Source organism: Hevea brasiliensis, unplaced genomic scaffold, assembly GCF_030052815.1.
Source record: "Hevea brasiliensis isolate MT/VB/25A 57/8 unplaced genomic scaffold, ASM3005281v1 Scaf9, whole genome shotgun sequence".
In the NCBI taxonomy this organism is placed as follows: domain Eukaryota; kingdom Viridiplantae; phylum Streptophyta; class Magnoliopsida; order Malpighiales; family Euphorbiaceae; genus Hevea; species Hevea brasiliensis.
The window spans coordinates 1,278,215-1,304,400 of NW_026615310.1; the positions used below are offsets into that span (position 1 = coordinate 1,278,215).

The 26,186-nt window shown below is 31.4% G+C and overlaps 2 protein-coding genes and 1 non-coding gene across 4 annotated transcripts; all 3 read right to left on the reverse strand.

Moving 5' to 3' along the window:
• Positions 1 to 179: 179 nt before the first annotated feature.
• On the reverse strand, positions 180 to 5,806 carry LOC110651406 (probable protein phosphatase 2C 27). Of its 2 annotated transcripts, none has more exons than XM_058142904.1 (4): positions 5,364 to 5,806; positions 2,071 to 2,271; positions 1,356 to 1,567; positions 180 to 1,002 (listed from the first exon to the last, which is right to left on the reverse strand). In XM_058142904.1, exons 1-4 carry the CDS (start codon positions 5,544 to 5,546, stop codon positions 441 to 443), a joined length of 1,158 nt encoding a protein of 385 aa, XP_057998887.1. In that variant the 5' UTR covers positions 5,547 to 5,806; the 3' UTR covers positions 180 to 440. The 2 variants fall into 2 exon arrangements, with proteins under 2 accessions (XP_057998887.1, XP_057998888.1); XM_058142905.1 differs by having other exon boundaries at positions 5,382 to 5,573.
• A 6,237-nt stretch (positions 5,807 to 12,043) lies between these two features.
• On the reverse strand, positions 12,044 to 12,700 carry LOC131177813 (40S ribosomal protein S11-like). Its single transcript, XM_058142921.1, has 3 exons — positions 12,533 to 12,700; positions 12,396 to 12,436; positions 12,044 to 12,300 (listed from the first exon to the last, which is right to left on the reverse strand). Exons 1-3 carry the CDS (start codon positions 12,542 to 12,544, stop codon positions 12,117 to 12,119), a joined length of 237 nt encoding a protein of 78 aa, XP_057998904.1. The 5' UTR covers positions 12,545 to 12,700; the 3' UTR covers positions 12,044 to 12,116.
• A 10,111-nt stretch (positions 12,701 to 22,811) lies between these two features.
• On the reverse strand, positions 22,812 to 22,919 carry LOC131177819 (small nucleolar RNA R71). The gene has a single exon (XR_009147097.1). It is a non-coding gene; the product is annotated as a small nucleolar RNA R71 (small nucleolar RNA).
• Between the last annotated feature and the right edge of the window lie 3,267 nt (positions 22,920 to 26,186).

The following is a 26,186-nucleotide window of genomic DNA, read 5'->3' on the forward strand; positions in this document are numbered from 1 at the left end:
GGCCTAGTCATACCTAGCCAAGGAATACCAGGGAAATAAGATGCACAAATTGATGTTCTTATGATCCCATATGTTTTAATTTCCATTGGAATAAACATTAAAGAAGAAAATTCTGGCAAATTCCTTCGCCAGCTCATCCTTGTGATCATTAAAAATAGAAATCATGAGGGCAAAAGGCATAGAAAAAAGTTCAATGTCATAAATAATGACAGCATTTGTTCATGCTTTCGATTCTTATTTACCTGCAATTCCATTTGCTTGAAAACTGAATGAATCAACAGCGATAACTGACAGGAAAAAATTCAGTTTCTATTTCCGGAGGGATTTTATATACACACGCAAGACTCTAGAGTAAAAGCTAGTGTAGCTATTTACCATTATTGACTAGTTTATTGTACAGGGAAGGAAATAAAATCTTTTTGGAACTCAGTATTGGAGTATTATCCTTGTAATAGACATTTGAGGCTCTGAAGTCCCTCAGCAGAAATGCTCCTTCTAACTCTTCCCCTTTCTACTGCCACTTTTGGTGGTGGCTCCAAGTGAAAGCTTATCACAACAACTGTCAAATTGTCTGTCGCCCCGCGTTTTGTTGCTTCCTCTACTATTTCTTTACAACACAATTTCACATCATTGTGCTCTCGAAGTCTTCTCCGAGCAAAGGAAACTGAATTTTGGCTGGAAAACACATCCCATATTCCATCACTTCCGATGATCAAAAACTCGTCATCCTTGGTTAGTGTAACCAATTTAAGTTCTGGTTCAGCACTCAAGGGACCACCTCTATCGCTCTTCACCTTCATCCCTTCGAGGTGCCAGTCACCTAATGCCCGACTGACACCTAACTGGCCATTCAGATAACCATCTTCAACATATCCCCCCAGGTACTCAATCCGGGTCCTTTCATTAACACAGCAAGGCCTATGGTCCTCTGACATTTCTATAGCTGTTCCACGCCGTGACAATACAGCCCGGCAGTCACCAGCATTTGCCACAAGCAAAGACCTGTCCAAGATAAAGGCAGATAATCAGGAAAATATGGTAATACTTTTCAGGCTTTACTATTGTTTCACTTTCCCAAACTCATCAAGCTATACAATCACTAATAACTTCCATATTATCACCTTTTGTTTCTCCCGTGTATTTTCTTCATTTGTGCACCTACAGCTCATTTTGTAACAAACCACACCTTCAGACAGCCATTATTACCTCTTAACTTTCAGGACTGTTATTTAGGTTGGGATGGACCAGAAAGTCCCATTTGAAATAGCAAAAAAGGTATGGAATGAGCTGCAAATTCCTAAAACAACCAAGGAAATGTGATGGCTAACCAGCAGTAAAGGATGGAATGTATTTACCTCCCAAATATCATTGCGGTAAGTGCAGTTGTGCCAGAAGAAAAGGAAGACTCACGGGAGCAAGTCTCTGCAAAAGCTGCATCAGTCTTAATGAACGACCTTGCGACCACTTTCTCAAGTTCTAATGGGAAATCTGCATCCTCAACAATAAATCTTGGCAAATGATCCCGGACAAAATGAGCTGCACTCTTTCCCCCATGCCCATCAAATACCTGTTGTTTCAAAGCAATAACTATTACAAATTGTAAAACTAAAAATGAAAAATCCTTATTATTATTCCCTGTATGTGCATATTATGTTTTCTAAATATTTTATGCAATGTAATTACAGCAAGTCTATTCTGCTCAAGTACTGTTTGGGTCACAAACTTCAAGTAATTGCATATTATTTTTCCTTTGAATTTTATGGGTTGGGGAAAGCCCAGATCACAATTGCTTATGCTAAGGGGTATGTATCCAACCACTGGCTACAAGCAACAACTTCAAGTAAAGCCATGTTCCTAAGAAGTTAATCTGTCTTGAAAGTTCATTAATTAGAAAGGTGCAAGACCAATATTCCTAAAAAGTTGCCACCCTAGAATTAATTGGCTGAGAATTAGGAATCTTGCCATTAATTTAGAAGTAATTCACTTGTGAAAATGAAATTCTTGTGCAATACATAAATTTTTATTAGCTATTATAAAGCACAGAAATAAGATTATAGGCAGAAGACTTACACCATAGAAAGAAACAGATTCCTCCCTAAGTAAATTGTAACCAAATTTCTTTGCCAAGTCACTAATGCAAATGTGTGTGTCCTCCATATAAAGCCGACCACCAATGTCAGACCATTCTCCTGACCGAAGGACAGGAATAAAACTTGTTGCAAGATTCTGTTTCCTCTCCAGAGTCACTCGATCCTCACAGATGCTTTCTAGCTGAGTGGCCACAATGATATGAAATTAATTAAGACAAAGGGCAATAAATAACTCAGAAAAGTAATCTAAAGTCACAGATAGACTAGAACTTCCCATATACAAGAATCACATATGTAAATATTGATTTAATAACAAGCATTTCCCACGAGTAAGAATCAATGCTAAAAGTGTGTATTTGGCCATTATATTAGGGAGGCACATGCTTTTCTAAAGCCATAGTGAGGAGACAATTTATAGATAAAGACTAAAGAATCAAGTAAGACAATATGCATAGCATGGCACCAGTTCCCCCGGAAAGAGCAAGTGCTTTAAGATTATAACACTTAAGACCTTCACATCTAAGAGAACTGGATACTAGAAAATTCTCCATCACCTAATCCACATTTTTCCTTAACCCTACATGTATCATATTTAAAGTCATATTAATTAGGATCCTAAGATAGGAGAGTTATATCAGGCAAACACACTACGTGAAACCTCAACTAATTTTCACAATATATTTGAGAGTTATTACCAAGATAATGTTTTAGAAATAAGTTTTGTCTGGCAACCAATTTCCACCCAAATATTCTATCCTTGTTCATTTGGCTTTCTTTGGTGAAATTCATAGTATCCAAGCCAAACATAACTCAAAATCCAGGAAGCAACAAATAAGATATTTGAAAGGAATGATTAGAAAACGGCTCAAGTCAATAACTATACTATTATTACAGTACTGGAAAAATCGAGACTACAACTACTGGAACATGGAATTCCAACTTTTTTATGAACACCATTTTTGCTTTTCCTTTAGAGATGTAAAAGAATAGCAACAATGACTTTTCAACATTCCTGAATTCAAAAAGGAATTGAAGTATACAAGTGTCAGTGTCACTGTCACCGAAGTAAGCAAGTTTGATTTAATTGGCTAAAGGTTCATCATTACATTTCTGATAATCAAAAGCATATAAAATATAGGATCAATGATTAAGAATCAACAGAAAAGATGTGATAAAGACAAAAAGAAGGTAACACCAGGAAACCTTATCAAGGTTACTGTGATAGCATTCCTGTCGTTTAATTAGTACCAAAAGTCTACACGCTAATTTGTTGACCATACAAAGCAGGCAAAAAGACTTTTCAGCAGTTTCTGAACTTTCCAACCAGCAATACAACATATTTCTAAAGAATTCAATAGCAGAAGGTGGAGAAAAAAAAAAGTTTTTAGTTTAAAGAAGGCCAAAATAAACAGACCAATCTTAGGAGTTTTTCTGACCAAAAAAAATAAATTCCATGACCAAAAAAGAACTAGAAAAACAATAGAACTGAACTCCAACTCAACTCAACTCAACTAAGTCTTTATCCTAAAAATTTGGGGTTGGCTATATGGATTCGCTTTCTCCACTCTAAACTATTTTGGGTTAAATCCTTAGAAATTTGTAATGCTTCTAGGTCATATTGTACTACTCTCCTCCAAGTCTGTTTAGGTCTACCCTTTCTTTTCTTTCTATCCTCTAACCTAATGTGCACTACTTGTCTAACTGAAGCCTCTATATGTCTACGCTTCACATGACCAAACCACCTCAATCTTCCTTCTCTCAACTTATACTCAATTGGCACCACTTCTACCTTTTCTCTAATCCTCTCATTATGGACTTTATCTAATCTAGTATGGCCATTCATCCACCTTAACATTCTCATTTCTGCAACTCTTATCTTAGACACATACGACTTTTTCAGTGCCCAACACTCACTACCATATAACATAGCTGGTCGTATGGCTGTACAGTAGAATTTTCCTTTCAACTTATTAGAAATCTTGCGATCACATAAAACTCCTGTGGCATGTCTCCACTTCAACCATCCGGCTTTAATCCTATGACTAACATCCTCCTCACATCCCCCATCTACTTGAAGGACTGAGCCGAGGTATTTAAAGTGATTTTTTTGGGACAGTACCACTCCATCCAAACTAATATCACCAGTTTGGCCTTCACTGAACTTGCAATGCATGTATTCTGTCTTCGTTCTACTTAACTTAAAGCCCTTTGACTCTAAAGTACATCTCCAAAGCTCTAGCTTTCTATTGACTCCTTCTCGCGTCTCATCTATCAGAACTATATCATCCGTAAACATCATGCACCAAGGGATACTCTCTTGTATATGTTTTGTCAATTCATCTAAAACTAATGTAAAAAGGTAAGGGCTTATAGCTGATCCTTGGTGTAATCCAACTAGGATCGGAAAATCTCTTGTGTCCCCTCCCACTGTACGCACAATAGTAGTTGCTCCTTCATACATATCTTTTAACACTCGTATGTACCTAATAGATAACCTCTTTTGTTCTAACACTCTCCATAAGACATCTTTTGGAACACTATCATAAGCCTTCTCCAAATCAAAGATCTTTCTTCACATCTCTATATTTCTCCATCAAGCTTCTAATGAGAAAGATCACTTCCATAGTTGAACGACCGGGCATGAAGCCAAATTGATTGAGAAAGATAAAAGTATCATGACGTAGTCGATGCTCCACAACTTCATAGTATGACTCATAAGTTTAATCCCCTATAATTTGAGCAACTTTGTATGTCTCCTTTATTTTTAAAAATAGGTACTCGTCCTCCATTTATCAGGCATGATACTGAACACCAGTGAAGGAATTAAAATTGGAATGCATGTAGTTACTATAGAAAGCAATAACTAAAGAAAGAAAGAAATTACTAAAGAAAGCATTACTCATCATAAACAAAGAAATATTGAAATTAAAGAAAATTCATAGCTGATTGAGACAAAAATCTCGAATTCTTGGGAGAAAGCAATAATTGTATTTACATATGGCCAATATGCTCGCCATAGCCATACGGATAAAACAGAAAGAAATTCATAATTGCGCAAGCAACTAAAGTCAAAACCTTCCACAGCAACATCAACAGAAATAGGGAAAGCATAGATATCAGAAATCAACAATAGAAATCATCAATGACTTCAAAAACAAGCATACATGTTCTCTAATCAAATTGGTCATCAAAAGAAGTTTACATCACCAAATAAAATTAAGAAAAAAAAAACTTGGGACATAATGCGAACAGAGAAAGAAGCCAAATTCATACAGGAAAAGAGCTGCAGACACTGATCCCATCACTGGAGCTAATCAAGGAAGAGTCTTTATCCCAATTATCCATCTTGTCATGCAAGGCCTCACAATGCAAAGGCCAAGACTGCTTCTTGTTGATGTTGGTATTGCCGAGGCTTTCCACTTCTTGGTTAACCTGCTTAGCATCCTTAACACACATGATTATGATGTTGATAAATAATAAGAAAGAAAAGGCAAAGGCTTTTAGACTCTTTAGCAGCAACTCCTTTTTGTTTATGGGAATCCAAAGTGAGAAGAAAAGGGGAAAATAGAGGGAGAGGGAGGGGGGGTGGAAGAGAGAGAGAGAATCAGAGAAAATAGTGACTCAGAGAGAAGATTCTGGGAATATAATGGGATAGATGGTGTATAGAAGGTGCAGTAGAAGAAAAAGAGCCGCTAAATTCCATATTTTTCTAAAGGAAGCGCGGCTGAAAATCAGTTGGTTGTGTATTATTTATGTTCTGTTATTTCTTTGATTTTTCTTTTTGTTATTATTTTCCTTCGCAAATGTTGCTGGAATATGTCTCCTCTCTGTTATGTCTTGTCTTCTTTTTCCCTTTTTTTTTCTTATTTTATTTTTTTAAGGAATTATATATATATTTTTAAGAATTTTAAGGACTTGTTATGTCTTGTTACATTTGCATATTATTATTATTATTATTAAAAAAAATTCAAATTAATTTAAATATATACTCTGATGTCCATTATTTCATGATTAAATTTGAATTTCATTTATATAAGTGCAATTAAATTTGAAATTTTATAAATTAATTGTGTGGCCAATTTAAAGTTCTTAAAAGATAAATTATAATAAAAAAAATTCATAATTTTATAATAAAGGAATAAAGTATATATTATCAAAATTTTTGATCTTTTTTTTTACTGACACTTGAATTTATAATGAAAAATCAATAATTTGGTGCTATTTTAAATATTGGGTAGTTGATAAAACAATATATTTAATCAAAATAATTCATGAAGTCAACAAATCTTTCCTTAATTATAAATCAACATAGTATTATCATAACTAAAAGAAATTGATTATTTTTGAGATAGAAGTTAAAAAAAAAAAGAAAATAAAATGAAAAGAATAAATAAAATTATAAATGGAAAATTTTATTTACTTTATTGCTTTATGAAATAATAATTTTATGTTGTATAAAAAAGATAAAATAAACTTTTTTTTCTTAAAAAAAAAGTTTAAGAGTAGGAGAAGTGTTATCATTTTAGGGTATGGCACAGTTTATAGATCATTAGGAATTTATAATCGAACTTACATATCATTCACTTATAAAAAATTTCAATGGCAATCACGAAGTTTACCAAGCTCAAATCCCAACCGGCTCCTAACCTCCAATTTTATCTAAAACAGAACCGCTAACATGGCCAAGAGAGTGACCCAATAAAACTCGTTGGCCTCCCGATCTCCTATATTGTTAGGGTATAGCCTTCAACCAAAAAGGAAAGGCTTTAAAATCTTAGAGATTGATATTTGCTACAATACTTAAATCTCTCTCACCAAGCAACAACGGCTTCTAGAGCCAGAATACTTGTAAACCTAAGTAGAGAGTTTCAATAAATCTGGCTCTCTTAAAACCTAATTTTATGCATGTCTCCCTCACTGTGAAGCTCTAAGATCAGTAGACCAAAAACCCAAAATAATACTATCAACAAAGTAGGGATGGTAATTGTTTTCGAGCTCCATCTAACTTGCTTCGAATCCGATCAATTTTTCTTTATCCTACCTCGATCCTAATATTATGTGAGGTAAAATAAAAAGAAAATCTCCCCACCCCGAATCCTATCTATACAATAATATATTAGTTTTTATTAAAAAATAATTTATTTCTATATATTCATGTATTTAAACAATATAATTTTAATAAAAAAATATACATATATTATTAAGATTATGTTTAAAACTTATATTTTTTTAATTTATAATTTATTTTTTAATAAATAAATTTATTATGTAATAATTAATTAAATGAAAAAATAAAAAGAAAAGTTCCACGGGAAAACATGTGGTGAGAAAGTCCTTACCTCGACTCTAAGCTATCATGGGGCGAGGACGAGGGAGCAATCCTTACCCTTAACCCGCTTTGTTGCATTTTGCAACTAATCTAGGATGAGGAAAGAATTCAAATTTTGATTGGAGCAAAAAGCCTTTTCTTACTTAAAAAAAAATCATCGATCAAAAAGCTCGATTAATTCGAGAAAATTAAGACATTTCTATAAAGAAGTTGAGAAAAAAATTTTCTCCTTGTAAAGTTAGAGAGAGAAACTTTATAGAAAATATTGTATTGATGTTAATTATTCAAATTTGATATGATGACATTATTGTACATTCTCTTCGTGATTACGCGTATGGCGTACTACTATACATGAATATATAGATTGAATTCTTAATCGCTGAATCAATCTTTCACAAACGAAATAAACATTTTTTTTTTTACCTATAAGATAGTATAAGTTTTCATGTAAATTAGTGAATAATTAACAAAGTCATTTTTAAAAAAGGAAAAAAAAATCATTTTTAAGTTTTATGAATAAATCATAATCCAAATATCACTAGGAAAAAAACATTTTACCTATTTTTCTAATTTTTGTAAAAAATATTATCAAAAATTAAAACTTTAATCTCATATATTAATTAAATAATAGATATTAGACATTAGATTAGTAACACAATAATTTTTATTTTCTTCTTCCTATTATTTCTCTAACTACTCATAATTGAAAATACCATCATTAAATAAATTGTATATTCTACAGTTACTTTATTTATAATAAAGTAAGATTACTTTATTATAGAAAATAAGATATTTTAATAAAATTTTAAAATTTATCTCATTAAATTTTTATAAAATAATTAATTATAAAAAATTTATTAATTTAAAAAAATATAAAATTTCTTTAATATCTTAAGTTATCATATTTTACATAACATCTTAAATTTTAATTATGAAATACTAGATGAACATACCTCATCGATGATATTTTTAAACATTACTAAAAATTATTATATGTTAATGAAGAAATTTTTATTTTTTAAATTAATAAAATTTTTATAATTAACTACTTTAAAAGAAAATATTATTTTATAAAAATTTAATAAAATGATTTATATATTTATATTAAATCAAATTATTTTTTACACATTTAACCATGGAAGTCCCCTAAACAAATTTGCGGTCCACAACTGACAACTGCAACCATGTTGACTTTGTAAAGATTGCTTTTAATCTACACCGTTGGATCAACGTTTAAATATATTTGTAATTTGGAAAACGTGTAGCAAATGATTTGAATGTTTATTTAAGGTTTAAAAATGATTCTTTTTAAATTTCATTAATTCATTTTCCTAGACATAGATTTTCAAATTTAGAATAACAATTCAAAAAAATAATAATAGTTAATATCAAGCAGCCCGTACTAATTCAGTTGTTTTACTTTTCACTTTTCGATTCCCCTATTTGGGGAACTAAAATTTTACAAGAATTTATTTTAACTAATTTTTATTTTTGTTAATTATCATTTTTTAAAATATAATAAGTAAAAAATTTAATTCTTTTTAATTTAAAAATATTTTTATTTTAAAATAAATAAAAATTATGTCAAAAATAATATTATCATGTGAGAATTGAATTTAATTCTTTAATTTTTTTCAAGCGAAACCACAAACATCTCACTTCCAGAAGAAGTGTCAAAATTATATTTTGATTTGAGAATGAAACAAAAATCTTAATTAATCTCTTCTAATCCAATACTCAAAATTTTTCTTTGAGAATTGAATTATAATATTAGAAATTTAGCATAAAAGTAGACATTATTTTCATTCTATAAAGGTTTTATAAAAAAAATTAAATTCCTTATATATCAAATAAGAAAATACCAATTTATTGGGCATTGGCATTATTACAGTAGAATTAAGCACAATCCTGGAATTTTCCTCTTCAAATCCATTCATTTGTCTACTTGTTTATTTAAATCTACAATGAAATTTCCTTAACAGCTTCATCAAAAGTGAAAAATAAAAGGTATTTTGCTCAAAAGTAATCTTTTCAAACATGTCTCACCACAATCTTTTCACAAGAGGAAGCTTCTCATGTGCAAAATAGATAAGGTTAACTTCAAAGAAATAGATAAGGTTATAAGACAATAAGATGTATTAATTATTAACAGTTCCATCCCCAAAGTACAGTAATAAATAAAACAAAGAAATGTTGCATTTAATAATTAATATTATTTGACAACTGGAATGGGGATGGAATCTCAATTAGTATCATAATGAATTACATTCTAAATTAATTAACAATTACAGGCATACTTTAAAAAAAAATTAAAAATTACAGGCGTGCTATTTACAAGATTCTATCTCAAATTCATTTAAGATACTGTCAGGAAAGTCAATTCACCTGTTAAATGTGCAAATTTAAGCATAAAACTCTTCTTATTTTCAAGTATAGAACTCATTAGATTTGTTGAAATTTGCAGGCCTCACAAAATTTCAAATCTTGATGGATTTAATGTTGAAAATTTAGAGTGTTTGAATTAATTTATAAATTAATTAAATATATATAAATAAAAAATTATAAATATATTTTTTATAAAATAAGTAAAATATATTTCATTTAATTTATAAATTAAAAAATTATTTAAAATAAATAAGTTGTAAAATATTAATTACTTTTCTTTATTTATTTTAAAATTACTTTTTAACTATATTAACTTAATAATTTTTTTACACAATATTTTCCTTATTTTAACACTCTGAGAATATAACATATCATTTTTAATTATTTTAATAAATTAAATTACTTGTAAACACTTAAATTATTTAAAAATAATTTTATCAAACATAAAATTACTTTCTTAAATTAATTTATAAATTAACAAATACATTTTAAACTAAAAAGTTAAAAATAGCCAAATAATACCTTCTTTATACCTCATTAATAATCCACGATTATCATTTCAAATTATCAGCCTTACTTCTAAAAATCTAACTACAGATTTATGTACCGCCCATCCCTCGGGCTCAGGGCAAAACCTAACATATATAACATTGCCAAACCACTGGCCCTGTGATTACACATGTTGTAGCTCTAATATCATATCATCTTAAAATATCAGAGAGAGAGAGAGAGAGAGAGAGAGAGATAGTAAATGATATGCAGGGAATAACGTCCGCTTCATATCCTAAAATGTCAAACTGGAATTGACTACCACCCAAACACATGGCAACTGGAAGCTGACATTGCTGCTTCCAGTCCAAGCAACATTGTACAATGGAACCCAAGCCCCAATTCTCGCCAATTTTTATTAGATAATATAGGCTGCAAAAGTCCACTGCCACTGTCACCATTCGTCCTTTCATCACCCACTTCACCATAACAATCTCATGGATCATTCAAGCGAAGTAGGTGCCAGTACCTAAAATACCCAGCAAATGTTTGGAATATAAATCCCATCCTGAAGAGAAAATGACCTAACAATTCATCGACGCATCGGTGTGGAGAAACAAAATGTTTACTAAGCCTAATATGAGAAGAACAAGAAATAAGAATCCTAATTGAGTCACTGGAATTCATCAAGTTCTAATCAATCATTTACAAACATAGAATGCATTTCTATAACTCATTTGAAAATAAATTTAAAAATAATTTAAAATGTAAAATTCAATTAAATTTCATACAATCAATATTTAGTATGATTTCATAATTTAAATTCATTTATCCTTTTCTTGTATTTACTATAAAATTAACAAAAAAAATCAATTCATATATATATATATATATATATATGTCTGTGTGTGTAAGCGCATGTGCCTAGTTAACATCATAAATAATGTCACAAGTGCATAATAATAAAGAATGGTAGGAGTAAGAGAGGGGAAGAGAAAGGTAACATAGAATGCGAGGCGGAGAGAGAGAAAGGTAAGATAGAAAGAGGGGTGAAAAGAGAGGAAGTGGAGGTGTGCAGGAATACATGGACATTTTAATCCAAAAAAATGTTTTCTAGAATTCCATCAAATTCCTATTTGATGGAGCCAATTCCATGAAATTGAATTTCTAGAGTTGAAATCTTTTTTCCTAGGGCCTAGTGAATGTCGCTGGCCCTTCTCCTATAGATGTACTAGGGTTGGAGCCGGTGAGCCTTGTGTCTGAGGTGCACCTCTAATAACTATGTTTAAAAGTGCCTTGATTTGATCAAGCATACATTACAATAATCTGATTACAAAGCATAACTTGACTAAATAACAACTCAACTTACGCTTGCTAAATCTCTACGCATCCCCAAATCAAGCAGTAGAGAAATCTAAATGCAGTATATGGTTTCACCATACATATGAAAAAACCAAATACTTTCACAGGAAGCTATTTTTCACAACAGAACGTGAAGTATGCAATGCACATCTAATAAGATGGCAAATCAGGCAATAAGAATCCCAAGTAAAGAGCCTAACGAAAATGTGTGACTTAATCACAATTTCTGATGCCAAATTAACAGCTGATAATGAAGAAAAGATGTTGGATTTACTCCCATGGAATCAACAACAAACTACGAAATCATACCACAAAGCCATGATTCAACAACAAATTGCTGGAAAATCATATGCATTTGCACCATATATTACTATGGAAAGACAAGACGAGATAAAAGACTACTTGTTTATTCCACCTGCAGATGCATTCAACACTAAGTAGCAGATAATTTAGACTCCATTTCAGCTACTAAAATTTAACATCCACAAATACGAGCACCCAGAAGTGATGCATATACATATAAATGAAAGTATAATAACCGAACCTTCAATTGCTTCTCTGGGAGTCTTGAAACCCAATCCAATGGATTTCCAGAATCGATTTCCACCTTTGCCAGGCCTCTTTCCCTTCCCAGATTTCTTCGAACTGCGAAAATTGGTTCCAAAAACAGAAAAGAAAATAAAAACAAAACAAAAGAACCCACATTAAAAAAAAGAAGATTTTCTTTTATCTTATTTTACCATAGAAACACTTTAGGTTGCTTCAGAAAAGCCTTCTCAGTCTGCAACAAAGAATAAACAGAGACGACAATAAGACCCAAAACGTTGCGTTTTAAACAAGACAGCGAAGCGATAGAGTAAAAGGATCTGAAGGGAACCTGCTCCGCCATGATTGAGAGCTGTTTCTCGAGGAAGCTGGTGTAGCTGAAGCCTGAAACTGCAGCAAGAGAGGCGCGAGTTACAGAAGGAGAGATTTTTCACTGGCAGGCTAACCCTAGATTTGGTGATGTGTAGCGAATGAAAATGGGCTTTAAATGAGCTAGGTATGGACCGGCCTTTGTGCCAGGTCCGATTCGGTCAACCTAATTTTATTTATTTTTTTTCTTTTAAGAATGGTAACCATACAAGGGAATGAATATGCCGATTAAAGTCACCCTAGCTCTATCTTGAATCTAATTAATATTTATATTATTAAATTTATTTTAAATTTAATTAAAATTTATTTTTAATTATTTAAATTCATTTTAAATTTGATTATTATTATTATTTAAATAATATTTGGACCCATTTAATTATATATTTTTTAATTAATAATTTACATAAAAAATAATTTTAATTAATAATTTATATTTTAAAATTTTAATAGTTCTATAAATTATTTAAATTATATTTATTTAAAATATAATATATATAAAAAATATAAATATTAAGAAAAATTATTTTATATTTAATTAATTATGTATATAAAGAATTTGGGTAATGAATACCTAATATGTCAAACTCAAATCCAACCTAAACTTATCACGGGTATTATTCTTTAAACTCGAACTTGTTCCAAACTCATCCTATTATGATCAATTAGGTTGATTATCTACAAATGCTCAACTTGTTGCCATTTCTAATAGCAATAAGTTTGGTTGGGAATCTCTCCCTCATCCCGCCCCATAGGATTTTAGGCCCAAGATAGGAATTTCCCCTTTGGAGAGTGGGGCGGGATAGATTTCTCCACGAAGGCCTTTTTTTTTAATTTTTCATTTTAATGTATTATTATATAATATAAGTTTATTTATTAAAAATAAATTATAATTTAGAATATAAATTTTTAATGTAATCTTAAAAATATGCCTATATTATTTGTTAAAATTATAACATTTAAATATATAATACATAGAATTAAATTATTTTTAATAAAAAATAATAATATATTATTATGCTGGTAGGTTACAAGGATTCAGAGTGGGAGACCTTCTACCGGTCTCCCTCACACAATATTAAAGACGGGACGGGATCAAAGAAAATTAATCAAATACAAAACAGATCATATCGAGTTGGAGAACCATTGCTATTCCTAATTTTTTACAGAATTAATTAGTTAAATATTAATTCTTAACTCCCTTTAATCTTATTCTTTAACTGACTTTAACATTATTTTATTAGTCAGATCTTTTAAAGGGATAACAGTTCAAAGGAATGAGAAGGTTGATAAGGGATGTAAATCAGCAAATCAGCACTTTGGAAGGAAGATCATGATCCATGACTTGGCTTACATCTTAAAAGGAAAAATCTGCAGCTGTCTGAATTGTGTTTTATATTGAAATTCAGAAAATGGCTCTTCAAGGAGTGAAAAATTTTAAACAATGCCATTTTGAAAAGACCCAGAGATGCAACTACCCTTTCGCGACAGACAAATTTTTGTGAAATGGTGCTCAAGATTTTTTTTTCCTTTCCTTTTTTTTCTTTTTTATGAAAAATTCTATTGTATACAAATTTAGTACATAAATTGGTAAAAATCCTACACCATTACATGAATACCTAAATTTTGGCTACCACCCTTTAATTTAGATTGGGTATCATTTCTCAATTTTAATTAATTAAATTAGATACTTAAATTTCAACTTAATGTATAAGAAAAATATAATTATTTAATAGATTAAGTATATCATCTAATTCCCAACTTTTATTTGAAAAATCACTTTGTTTGCCTACTTTTAATTACAGCCCATTTGACATCTGAATTTTATAAAAGTTTAACTATTTAACTATTGACCTTTACATAAAAGTCACTTGGCACCTTCACTTTATAAAGTGCATTCATGCGGTTTGCTAACTAATTAATAGTTACACTTTTATAAAATTCAAGTGTCAAATGGGATGCAACGAAAGGTGAAGGTGACAAGTGACTTTTCATATAAAGATGAGGAGTTAAATATTAACATTATTATAAAATTTAGGTGTCAAATGAAATGCAACTAAAAATCAAGCTGTCAAGTGACTTTTTAAATAAAGATTAAATGTCAAAAGATACTTTTTGCCTTATTTAATATAATAACTTTGCATGTTAACCTAGTGATTTGATATTACTTCGAGAAAACAAAGAAAATAACTTAAATACCCTCAAATTATCTAATCATTTATATTATAGCAGGCATGCAAATTTAAGATACACATACAAATTGCACAGTCACACATTATAGAAATAAAAAGAAAAATAACACAGGGTTTAATGTGATTTGACCGTAAGGTCTATGTTCACGAGCAAAATGAGAAAAAAATTCACTGTAATAAAAAAGTAAGATACAATCACTCAGAACTCTCAAACTCTAATCCCAATATGTTTCTCAAATATCTCACAACTCTACTGCAAAGGGCAGAATATTGCAATTGAGTCATAATGAGAAGCTTTCAGGCCTTGTCACAATTCGAGTATATGAAGATGTACTTAAAATTCAAGCCATATAAAAATAACAATTTGTTTTATCTATTGTCCCTCTCTTTTTTCTCTATCCTTGTCTCTCATCCTCTGTTCTCAAAAACATAATATTATGAAGCAAAGTTTTCATTTAAGAATTCTATATGGAATGACAAAATAATAAGAAAATGAGATACAATCAAATTAAGTCATTCAATTTTTTTAAAGTGGTTGGAAGAAATGGATTGATCATAAAAAGTGGAGGCATTTTATCCTTATTGGGTATATCACTAGCCACAAATCAAAATTGTTGTGCACCGCAGAAGCATGTAAACTGTAAAAAAATAAAATAAACACACAAAATATTAATATTTACGTGGTTCACTCTCTCAATATATGGCTATATCAATGGGCATACCATCTTTCACTATCAACAGTAATAAATAATTATTGCAACCCAAAACTATACTACCCATTAACCCAATTACACCTAAGAGATCACTCACTACTGTTAGAGTCCAAGTCCAATTGGAATTAGGAAGTATAATTAGTTTAGAAAATATAATTAGTTTAGGAAGTTTAATAGAATTTAAATTATGAAATTTAATAATTAGAGTCCTAAAAGGACTAGGTTTTAGTGGCCTATATATATGAATAGTTGGTTGGCCATTATATGAAATGTATTGCAGAGAGCCCACAAAGTGGAAAGGCGTGTTGAATTCCGTGAGTTTTGTTTGAGTGATTTTGAGGGTGAGAAAAATAATTAGTAGTTGTAATTATTTTTTCTTGATAGTGAATTTGTTGGTGGAGTAGGCTTACGCCGAACCACGTTAAATTTTGTATTCTTTATTTTGTGTGGGTCTGGTTTTTCACAACAAGTTGTATCAGAGCTGTGGTTTGATATGTCAAAGATGGTGAGCATAAAATTTGAGGTGGAGCCGTTCGATAGGAAAAATAATTTTAGTTTGTGGCAAAGCACCGTAAAGGATGTCCTTGTGCAACAAGGATTAATCAAAGTATTGAACGAGAAGCAATCAGCGATCATGAAAGATGATGATTGGGAGGAGCTTTAACAAAGGACTGTGAGTACGATTAGATTGACGTTAGCCCCAAATGTGAAGTACAATGTCTTAGAGGAGACTTCGCCAGCTATTTTGTGAAAAAAATTGAAGAGCCTATACATGTCAAAGTCACTCACAAATCGTTTATACTTGAAGAAGGGGTTATACCAACTCAAAATGGATGAAGGTACTGATATGAGATATCACCTTAATATTTTTAAAAAATTAATTATCCAATTGTCTAGTATTAATGTGAAGGTTGATGAAGAAGATAAAGCCCTCTTGCTTTTAACCTCTCTCCCACACTCTTATAAAAGCTTAGTGACAGCTCTAACAGTTGGGAAGGGGACTTTGAAGGTGGAGGAGGTTACCGCAGTTATCTTGGATGATGAGAAGTTTAAGAAGACAGGTAATAGTAATGAAGGTGGAGCTTTTGTTGCTAGTTCTAGTCGTGGTAGAAGCAATCCATGTGGAAACAATTAGAGAAGGAATAATAGATCGAGCTCGAGACCATGATAGACCATGAAGATAGAGAATGCTACTACTGTCATGAGAAGGGTCACATTAAATACCATTGTATGAAGATGAAGGAAGATCTTATAGAGTTTAAACAATTCAAGAAGAGTCGTGGAAAAAAAAAAAGAAGGAACTACAGCAATTGCAATGGATGATAGTGTTGATGGGGAATGTTTGAATGTGGATGATGATAAGGAAAAAATAAAAGATCCATTACAAGATGATTGGTTAATGGATTCTGCTTGCCCATTCCATATTTACTCAAAGAAAGAGTGGTTTGATGTGATTGAAGAGAAGGAAGGAGAAAAAGTAAAGCTACCAATGGGAACAAGATGAAAGTTGAAGGTGTTAGAAGAGTGAAGATCAAGCTGCATGGTGATCAAGTAAAAGTGTTTGATGAAGTGAGGTGTGTTCCTAAATTTAAAAGGAACTTAATTTCCTTGGGTAAGTTGGATTCTTTGGGTTATAGGTGTTTCATTTATGGTGGAGTCATGAAAGTTAGCCGAGATGCTCTTGTGATCATGAAGGGTGAGAAGATTGGTACAAAGAATCTCTACAAATTGGAAGGAAGCACATTGATTGAAAGAATGCAAGTGGAAGCAAGAGGCAACATTAATAATCAAGAGTGCAAAGAAGTACCCAAGAGAAAATTAACTTTTGCAGAAATTGTGAAGACTAATTCCATTTGACTTGGAGGTAGAGATTGTTAGAGTTTAAGTCCAATTGGAATTAGGAAGTATAATTAGTTTAGAAAGTTTAGTAGAATTTAAATTGTGAAATTTAATAATTAGAGTCCTAAAAGGACTAAGTTTTAGTAGCCTATATATATGAATAGTTGGTTGGCCATTATATGGAATGTATTGTAGAGAGCCCACAAAGTGGAGAGATGTGTTGAACTCTGTGAGTTTTGTTTGAGTGATTTTGAGGGTGAGAAAAGTAATTAGTGGTTGTAATTATTTTTCATTGATAGTGAATTTGTTGGTGAAGTAGGCTTACGCCGAACCATACTAAATTTTGTGTTCTTTATTTTGTGTGGGTGTGGTTTTTCACAACAACTACTTATAATAAATATATTATTTAGTCCTCTTAGTCTCCTCTAAATATAACCCAATATATTTACTACTATAACTATTATACTACAAAGGGTGTCTTCAACTACATGGGCAATAGCCCTCTCATCAATGGACAAGAATTCTTTCCTCTTGAATTTTATACCCTTTCTCCACCTTAGGCCGAAGCCTCTTTCCTTCCATGAAATTGCAATAGGTAGGAGCCCTTTGTTAATAGGCAAAACTACCCTCCATGGGCAAAGCTACTCCCTATGGGTGAAGCTAAATAACCTTTTTACCATTCTCCTATTTATAGTATTAATGCCCTCAATCCTAATCTAATTAGGAGTCCAACTTAATTTAGTAATAACACTAAAATAGGGGTTCTACTCTATATAGAAAATATACTTCCATCCTATTAAGAAATATTTCTTCAACTCAAATTAGGAAAAGGTCTTTCTCCAAATCCCACTAGGATTTTGAGTCACAATTCTAACAATTTATACCTTGACTCAAAATCCATCAACCATTACATACCTTGAATTATTGGGTGTCATCAAATCATCGGTCCTTCATGCTTGAGCTTAAACCCTTCAAATCATCAACCTTTTCAATTTTCATCTTGGATGTAACTTACTTCTTTCTTCAGAATATCCTCACGTCATCAACTTTCTTGATTTTGCATTAAGAGCTCCACTTTAATTTCAACTCTCCACCATCACCATTGTTGCATGTGCAACTTTCTACATGTCACAATAGCTCTACCTTGAACCAAACTCACCAAAATCATTCCCATGCTCTGATACCAATTTGTTGTGCATTGCGAAAGCATGTAAACTGCAAAGAAATAACATAAACACACAAAATACTAATATTTACACGGTTCACCCTCTCAACATAGAGCTACATCTACGGGCATGCCATCTTCCACTATTAACAATAATAAATCATCATTATAAACTCAAAATTATACTACTCATTAACCTAATTACACCCAAGAGATCACTCACCACTTATAATAAATACATTAGTTAGTCCTCTCAATCTCCTCTAGACATAACCAATATATTTACTATTAAAACTATTACACTACAAAGGGTGTCTTCAGCTACATGGGCAATAGCTCTCTTATCAATGGATAAGAATTTCTTCCTCTTGAATTCTATGCCCTTTCTCCACTTTAGACCAAAGCCTCTTTCATTCCATGAGACTATAATAGGCAAGAGCTCCTCATTAATGGGCAAAGCAATCCTACATGGGCAAAGCCACTCTCCATGGGCAAAGCCTCCCTATGGGCGAAGCCAAATAACCTTTCCACCATTCTCCTGTTTATAGTGTTAATTCCCTTAATCCTAATGTGATTAATAGTCCAACTCAATTTAAGAATAATACTAAAATAGGAGTTCTACTCTATATAGGAAATATACTTCCATCTTATTAAGAAATATTTCTCTAACTCAAATTAGGAAAAGATCTCTCTCCAAATCCTACTAGGATTTTGAGTCATAGTTCTAACGAAAACAATATTGAATTATCATTCTATTTAAGTAGTTCCATAAAGAATCACAATTTTATTATATAATTTCTCCTATTTTCCCTCTCATCATCGTGATCCATCTATGTCTCTCCTAGGAGCAGAGCCAAGAAATTTTCTTTAGGGGGCTAGTCATAATACATTACATATTTATATAGTATAAAGTAGTTCCATATAGAATCACGATTTTATCATATAATTTCTCCTATTTTCTCTCCCATCATTGTGATCCATCTGTGTCTCTCCCAAGAGCAAAGCTAAGAAATTTTAATTAGGGGGCTAGTCATAATACATTATATATATATATATATATATATATATATATATATATTTCCTATAATAAATATAAAGTTTTGATTATTGTATAACTTCATAATATAAATTATATAATTTTAAAAAATAAAAATAAGTTTGTATCAATGTATTATACAAAATCCTTGAGTAAAATTCAAAGGCCCAAAAGTCAAAAAATAAATATAAACGCCAAATAACTAGACTATATGGTATATAGTATAAGATTAAAAAAAATTAAAATTCAAGAGATATAAAATATTAGAGATTAGTAAAATAATAAAGTAGATATATCAAATAAAAATAAATGTATATTTAAGTTGATCCATCTAAAATTTGCATAAGAGTTGAGACGAATAATTTTATCTACATATGCAAATATAAATAAAATAATTTTTAAGTTTGAATGAAATAAAGAAAAAAAAAAAGCTAAACAAGAAGGAAGATAAAGAAAAAATATATATATCGTACCCATAGAATGAGATGGAGAGCAAAAATAAAAATTTTAAAAAATCCCATCTAATTTTAGATTATATGATAGGAAATTATTATGTTGGCTTGACTTAATTTTTAAATAATAACTATCAATCAAATTTTAATTTGTAGATTTAAAAGTTTGAATAATTAATTTTTAATTGAACTTTTGTATTTATTTATGACAATTAAATAATTTTAATGGTTCAATTTAAATCATAATATATAAATTATAAATTATTAGGGGTCAATAAAAAATTTTAAGGACCAAATAACGAAAAATATGAATTCCTTGTAAATCTTAAACAAGGGAGAATATGATCAGAGAGATTATTATGTGAAAGATCAATTAAACTTAATTGAGTCAAATCGCATAATCGAATTGGGATTTCCCCTTCAATGTTATTATGACCCAAGATCATATAGCTCAATTGAGAAAATCTTCCAATCCATGATGGAATGCTTCTAGTCATATTATTATGGCTAAGATCTAGCACAACCAATTCAAGGCAATCACAAAATGCATTTTTCAATGATCCTTGCTGTAACACCCCTAATTTTTAAATTTATTATTTTGTGGGTAAATATTAATATTTTATTTTATTTAAATTTTAAGAAATTATTTGAAATTTTTCGAATTTTAGAAATCGGATTCAATTTTTCGAAAATATAAAACTTTGATGATTTTTAAAAAAATTAATTTAAAAACCACGTGGCAAAATTAAAAATATATTTGGACTCTACGAATGTTTCTGAGTTTTCTAGAATTTTTTTGAAATTTTTGTGCCTCGTTTTCGGTCCCAAGGCAGAGTAAAAATTCAAAATTTTGTATCCTGAATCGGACCGACTGAATCAAACCATATTGGATCGGACCGGTCGAATCGGACCGGCCTTCTTCTTATTTTTCCTTTCTCCTCGCGCGTTCCCGTCCCTCTTTCTCTCTCTCCCGTTGATGCATACATTTTGCATAATCATTTAGGTTTAATTTCATAACCATTTTTATTTGATTATTAGTCATTTTTAGCTAATTTTATTAGTTAATTAGTTAGTTTTTCATAATTGTCGATTTTGGATTAATTTGTAATTTTTACTTTGTTTTGTAGGAAAAATGGTGTTTTTGAAGGACTAAAGAGAATTTTGCCATTAAAGATGTCAAAACAAGTTTTCAAGCTAAATATGCAAGAAAGATCACTGCTCTGTAACCTTCGTTCAAATGTGCATAATTGTGCATAACCTATAGAGTTCATTAATGAATAATTCCTCCTAGAACATACCATTTTAGGGCTCCATGTCAAAATGCTATAAATAGTCCCATTTTCTCATTTTAGAGGAGAGGCAAGGAGAAAAGAAGAAGAGGAGAAGAGAGGCAGAATTGAGGAGTCATTTTCACCTTCCACACCATTTTTAACCAAGATTTTTTCTTCCTTCCTTTACATTTTTCTACATTTCTAGTATTTAATTTCTTACTGTTCAGCTTAGATTAAAGCTTTATTTCCATTTAAACTCATCATATCTTGTAATCATTATGGATAGTGAGTAGTTTACTTTTGATTCGTAAGGGATGTAATATTTTAGTTATTTTTGTGGATTTGAAGTTAGTCCCAATTTAATGAATTTATGAGGTTTAATCCATTTCTTGTGTGCTTATTCACATGCTTAATGAAGGGCCCCATTAAGTTATGTTCTTAATCCAAACCAAGTGATAGTTAATCAAGAAATTGACTTAATTAACTTAGATCTAGAAATAGACTAAGGGTTAAGAGGGTTTTAATAGATTGATTAAAGAACCTAATGGGTCTTGGTTAATTTTAACTAAGTAGGATTAAGTTAATTAAGGCACTCTTTGTCTCACTCAAAGAGTTTTCAAAGGATTTTAGAATTAATCTCCTTTAAACCCATAAATTTCATGGATTGGGCTAGCTAGGAAAATCCCAAAATAGCTTGAATATGAAATTTTACCATTGTTAATTTCTAATCGAATTTAATCATTTGCCATTTTAAATATTGCCATATTTGAACTTGCTTATTTCAATTTGATGCAATTTTAGTTTAATTAATACATTGTTGAATAGAATATTAAATTTGCACATTTAGATTTCCATTACCCATTAATTCATTATTTTAATTTCATGAATACTTCAATTTAGTCAACTTTTAGATCAAATTCAATCATTAACACAACTCCTCGTGGGATCGATATCTTTCTATATTACTGTTGTTTGTTTAAGATTGAATTCTTGATCATTTTAGTTGTTTTTAGTTTTATTTTTGTTATCTTTTTATTTTTGTGTTTGTTTGTTCTTTTCGTACTTTTAATCTTTTATGAGAAGAGCTAGAAGCTCAAGTGATACATCCTTATTGTTCAAAATAGAGAAATTTTGTAAGGCCAACAAGAAAGAAACAAAGGAAGGAAGCTTTGAGAGAAACCATGAAAGAATTAGAATTAAATGGTCAAAACAATGAAAATGAAGCCCAAGGAGAAGAAGTTGTTAATGCAAACGTGCTGGGAAGTATGATGGATCATGCTTTTCCACGCTTTGATGATTTGAGAGAGAGCATAGCAAGACCAAGGATTGATGCAAATAGTTACAAGATGGATTTTGGAGTTCTTCAAATGATTTCAATTTGGAGGACATCCTTCAAAATCCACACACACATCTCAAGAAGTTTGCTATGATTTGTGACATGCAAAAACAACATGATGCGCTAAAATTGTTTCCATTCTCTTTGAAAGATAGAGCATTGGATTGGCTTGATTCTTTACCTCACAACTCAATTACAAATTGGGAATGTATTTCTTGCCCAATACTTTCCAAAAACTCAAGAGTTGAGGAATCAAATGATTGCTTTTAGACCAAGAGAAGATGAGACTCTTTATGAGTCATGGATGAGATGGAAGGAGTTGGAGAGACAATGTCCACATCATGCCATTCCTAAATGGATGATAAACTTTTACACAAATGTCACTGAATCATTGATGCTCAAAGGAATTCATCATTAAGCATGAAGATGAAGCTTATGAGTTATTAGAGAAAATAGCAAAGCATCTATGGAGTAGTCCAAGAGGGTTAACTCCAACTCAAAAAGGCAAGTTGAATGTATGAGCTTGATCCATTCAACATGATCAATGCCAAATTTGATGCACTCACTAATGTCCTTGCTAAGAAAATTGAGGATTTAAGTATGCTAGCATCATCATGCTCGAAGTTCTCAACAAGTTACTTATAACAATGAGGAGTAGATTATCCTTCATATGCTTGGAGGAATCATCCCAATTTTTCATGGGAGAATCAAATCAAGCTTCAACTCGTAACTTTCCATCACAACAACAAGAGCATCAATACCAACAACCTAGGCAATCACCACCTAGTTTTCAAAGAATGCAAAGAACAAAGTTCCACCACAGAGGCTTTATTACAACAAATTCTTGCTAATCAAATTAAGCGTGATGAAGAGTTGAGAGAGATGAAAGCAAAACAAATGCAAACACACAATAGGATGTGGAAAATCAGATTGCACAACAAGCATGCTCATCAAGTACCAATTCTATGGGGAAACTTCCTAGTCAAACAGAAAATCCAAGGGAGCAATGTCATGCCATCACACTGAGGAGTGGTAAAATAGTGCATAATGAGAAGAGTGAAAAAGTTGAAAAGAGAGAAAATGAGGAAGATTTTGAGGAGATGAAAAACAAAAGAGTGAAAAGGGAGTGCAAGAAAAGGTAAAGAGGAGGTTGGAGAGAAAGAAGAGAAATATATACCTAAAGCCAAGCTTGATAAGCAATTTGGGAAGTTCTTAGAGGTTTTGAAGAAGCTATATATAAATGTGCCTTTTATCGATGCTCTTTCCCAAATGCCTTCTTATGCTAAGTTTTTGAAAGAAATTCTCTCAAACAAAAGAAGACTTGAAGATTATGAGGAATGCAAATATCCTTCAAAGGAAACTTCCTCCAAAGCTCAAGGATCCAGGAGTTTTTCAATTCCATGCCATATTGGGGAATCATGTTCTATAAAAGCTTTATGTGATTTAGGCTAGTGTAAGCCTTATGCCCCTCTCCATCTATGAGAAGCTTAACATGGGAGATCTTAAGCCAACCCACATTTCTCTTGATCAATTAAATATCCGTAGGATCTTGGAAAATATACCACAAGGTTGGAAAATTTTACATGACTTTGTCATTTTGGACATGGAAGAGGATTCTCATATGCCAATCATTTTGGGAGGCCTTTCACAGCTACAGTGCTTTGATTGACGTGAAAGGTGAAAAGCTTACTCTTAGAATCTGAGAGGATAGTCTTCAACATTGGCAATGATAAGAAGAAGCAACATGAAGATGTAGACTCTTGTTTGAGAATTGATATGGTTGATGAGTTAGTAAAAGAGCACTTTAAAAAGAGCACTTTAGAAAGAGCTATCCGAAGGCTTCTCTTGAAAGTTGTCTTATCCATGAATGGAGTATCAATGATGAAAATCCAAAAGAGGCTACATTTGCTCAACATTTGAATAGTAATCCACCTTGTCCTATGGCACTAATCTTTCAAGTTGAGCAAGTGGAGAAAAGTGAAGTAAAGCAACCATCTCTCAAAGAAAAGATGCACCAAAGGTTGTCAAGAAAGAAATGGTCGGATTTTTAGACAAAGCAATAAGGATTTTCTCATGTGATGGAAAGAAAATGAAGTATAGATTCATTGAAGCACCTATTGGAAACAGAGGCAATAAATTCCAATTTCATGAAACATGAAAAGAATCTAGCTAAGGACTATAAATTAGCGCTCTTGGGAGGCATCCCAAGTCCTTTTATTTTGCTTTTGTTGATTTACTTTCATTTTCATTAATTTTGTTTTTATCTTAAATTTCCTCAAATTCAATTTTTGACATTATTAAATCTTGTCCCTTGTAGATGTATATCAATGAAGAAAGGTAAATGCAAAAAGGAAAAGTCGAGGAAGAAGAAATTAAAGAGGGTGTTATGGCTTGTGTTTTTGGTGAGGTTGACTTTTAAGTATGTGTGATTTTAATCTTAATATGGTGGTAAGTGAGTCATTGTAGGATTCAAGGTAAAATGCTGCATTTTCTTGGCAAAACTTGGAGACTTCATTTCATCATTTGTGGTTAGATGCAACTTCATGCAAATTTTATGGAGTTTTATGTGCTAAATGTTGATTTATTTGTCTTAAAATGGCATAGTTCTCAAAGGTCTTTTATGTAGGATCCATTTTTACATGCTTGTGTGATGCCTTTTGATATACTTTGTATATATTGATGTGTTTTTGGTGAAACTTCTCATGGTTTATGCTTCATGGAATTATATTTCCTCATTCTAGGTATTTTTCACACTTGCAATCCATGTTCTATTGCATTCTTGATCTTGCTAACTTGTGCATAAGATAGCTTATGCAATCTAACCACAATTCTTGCCATTTTCCACCTTTATTGCAAATGCATAAGGAGAGTGCATAGCTTATGTAACCTCATTTTGTCAAATTTCATATAAACTTGCATAAGGTGAGTGCATGACTTATGCACATTTGCACAACTTCAATTTTCTCTCAGTGCATAACCTATGCAAAAACTCAATTTCCAAACCCGTAAAATCAAACTTGCCGAGGTGCATAAGGAAGGTGCATAAGTTATGCACTTCCGCATAACCAAGAACTCCAAAATTCAAACGTGCATAACCTATGCAGCATGACCACCAACCCAAAATTCCACAACCACTTCCGGAGATGAGTGCATAACTTATGCACTCTCAAAATTTCAAGGGTCAAGAGTGCATAACTTATGCAAAAAAAAAAAAATTTTGCAAATATTTTACACTCATGCAGAACCGCATGGCTTATGCACCCTACTTATGCACATGTTCGAAAAGTTAAAAAGACTTGCATAAGGAGAGTGCATAACTTATGCACTTCCGCATGACCAAAAAAAAAAATTTTTGCAAATATTTTACATAGCCTATGCAACCCTTATTGCCACTCATGCTATGCACCCTACTTATGCACATGTTTTGGCTTATGCATCACCATTATTCCTTGAATTCTCATCATACCAGATAACTCTTTCCTTTTGCTCTTAAATTTCACAATTCTGTAATTTCTCTTTACTTTGAATTTTGATAATGCACTACTTGAGACATTGAGGACAATGTCCAATTTTGAGTTTCATTCATTTTGATTTTTGCTTCATTTTTTTTACATT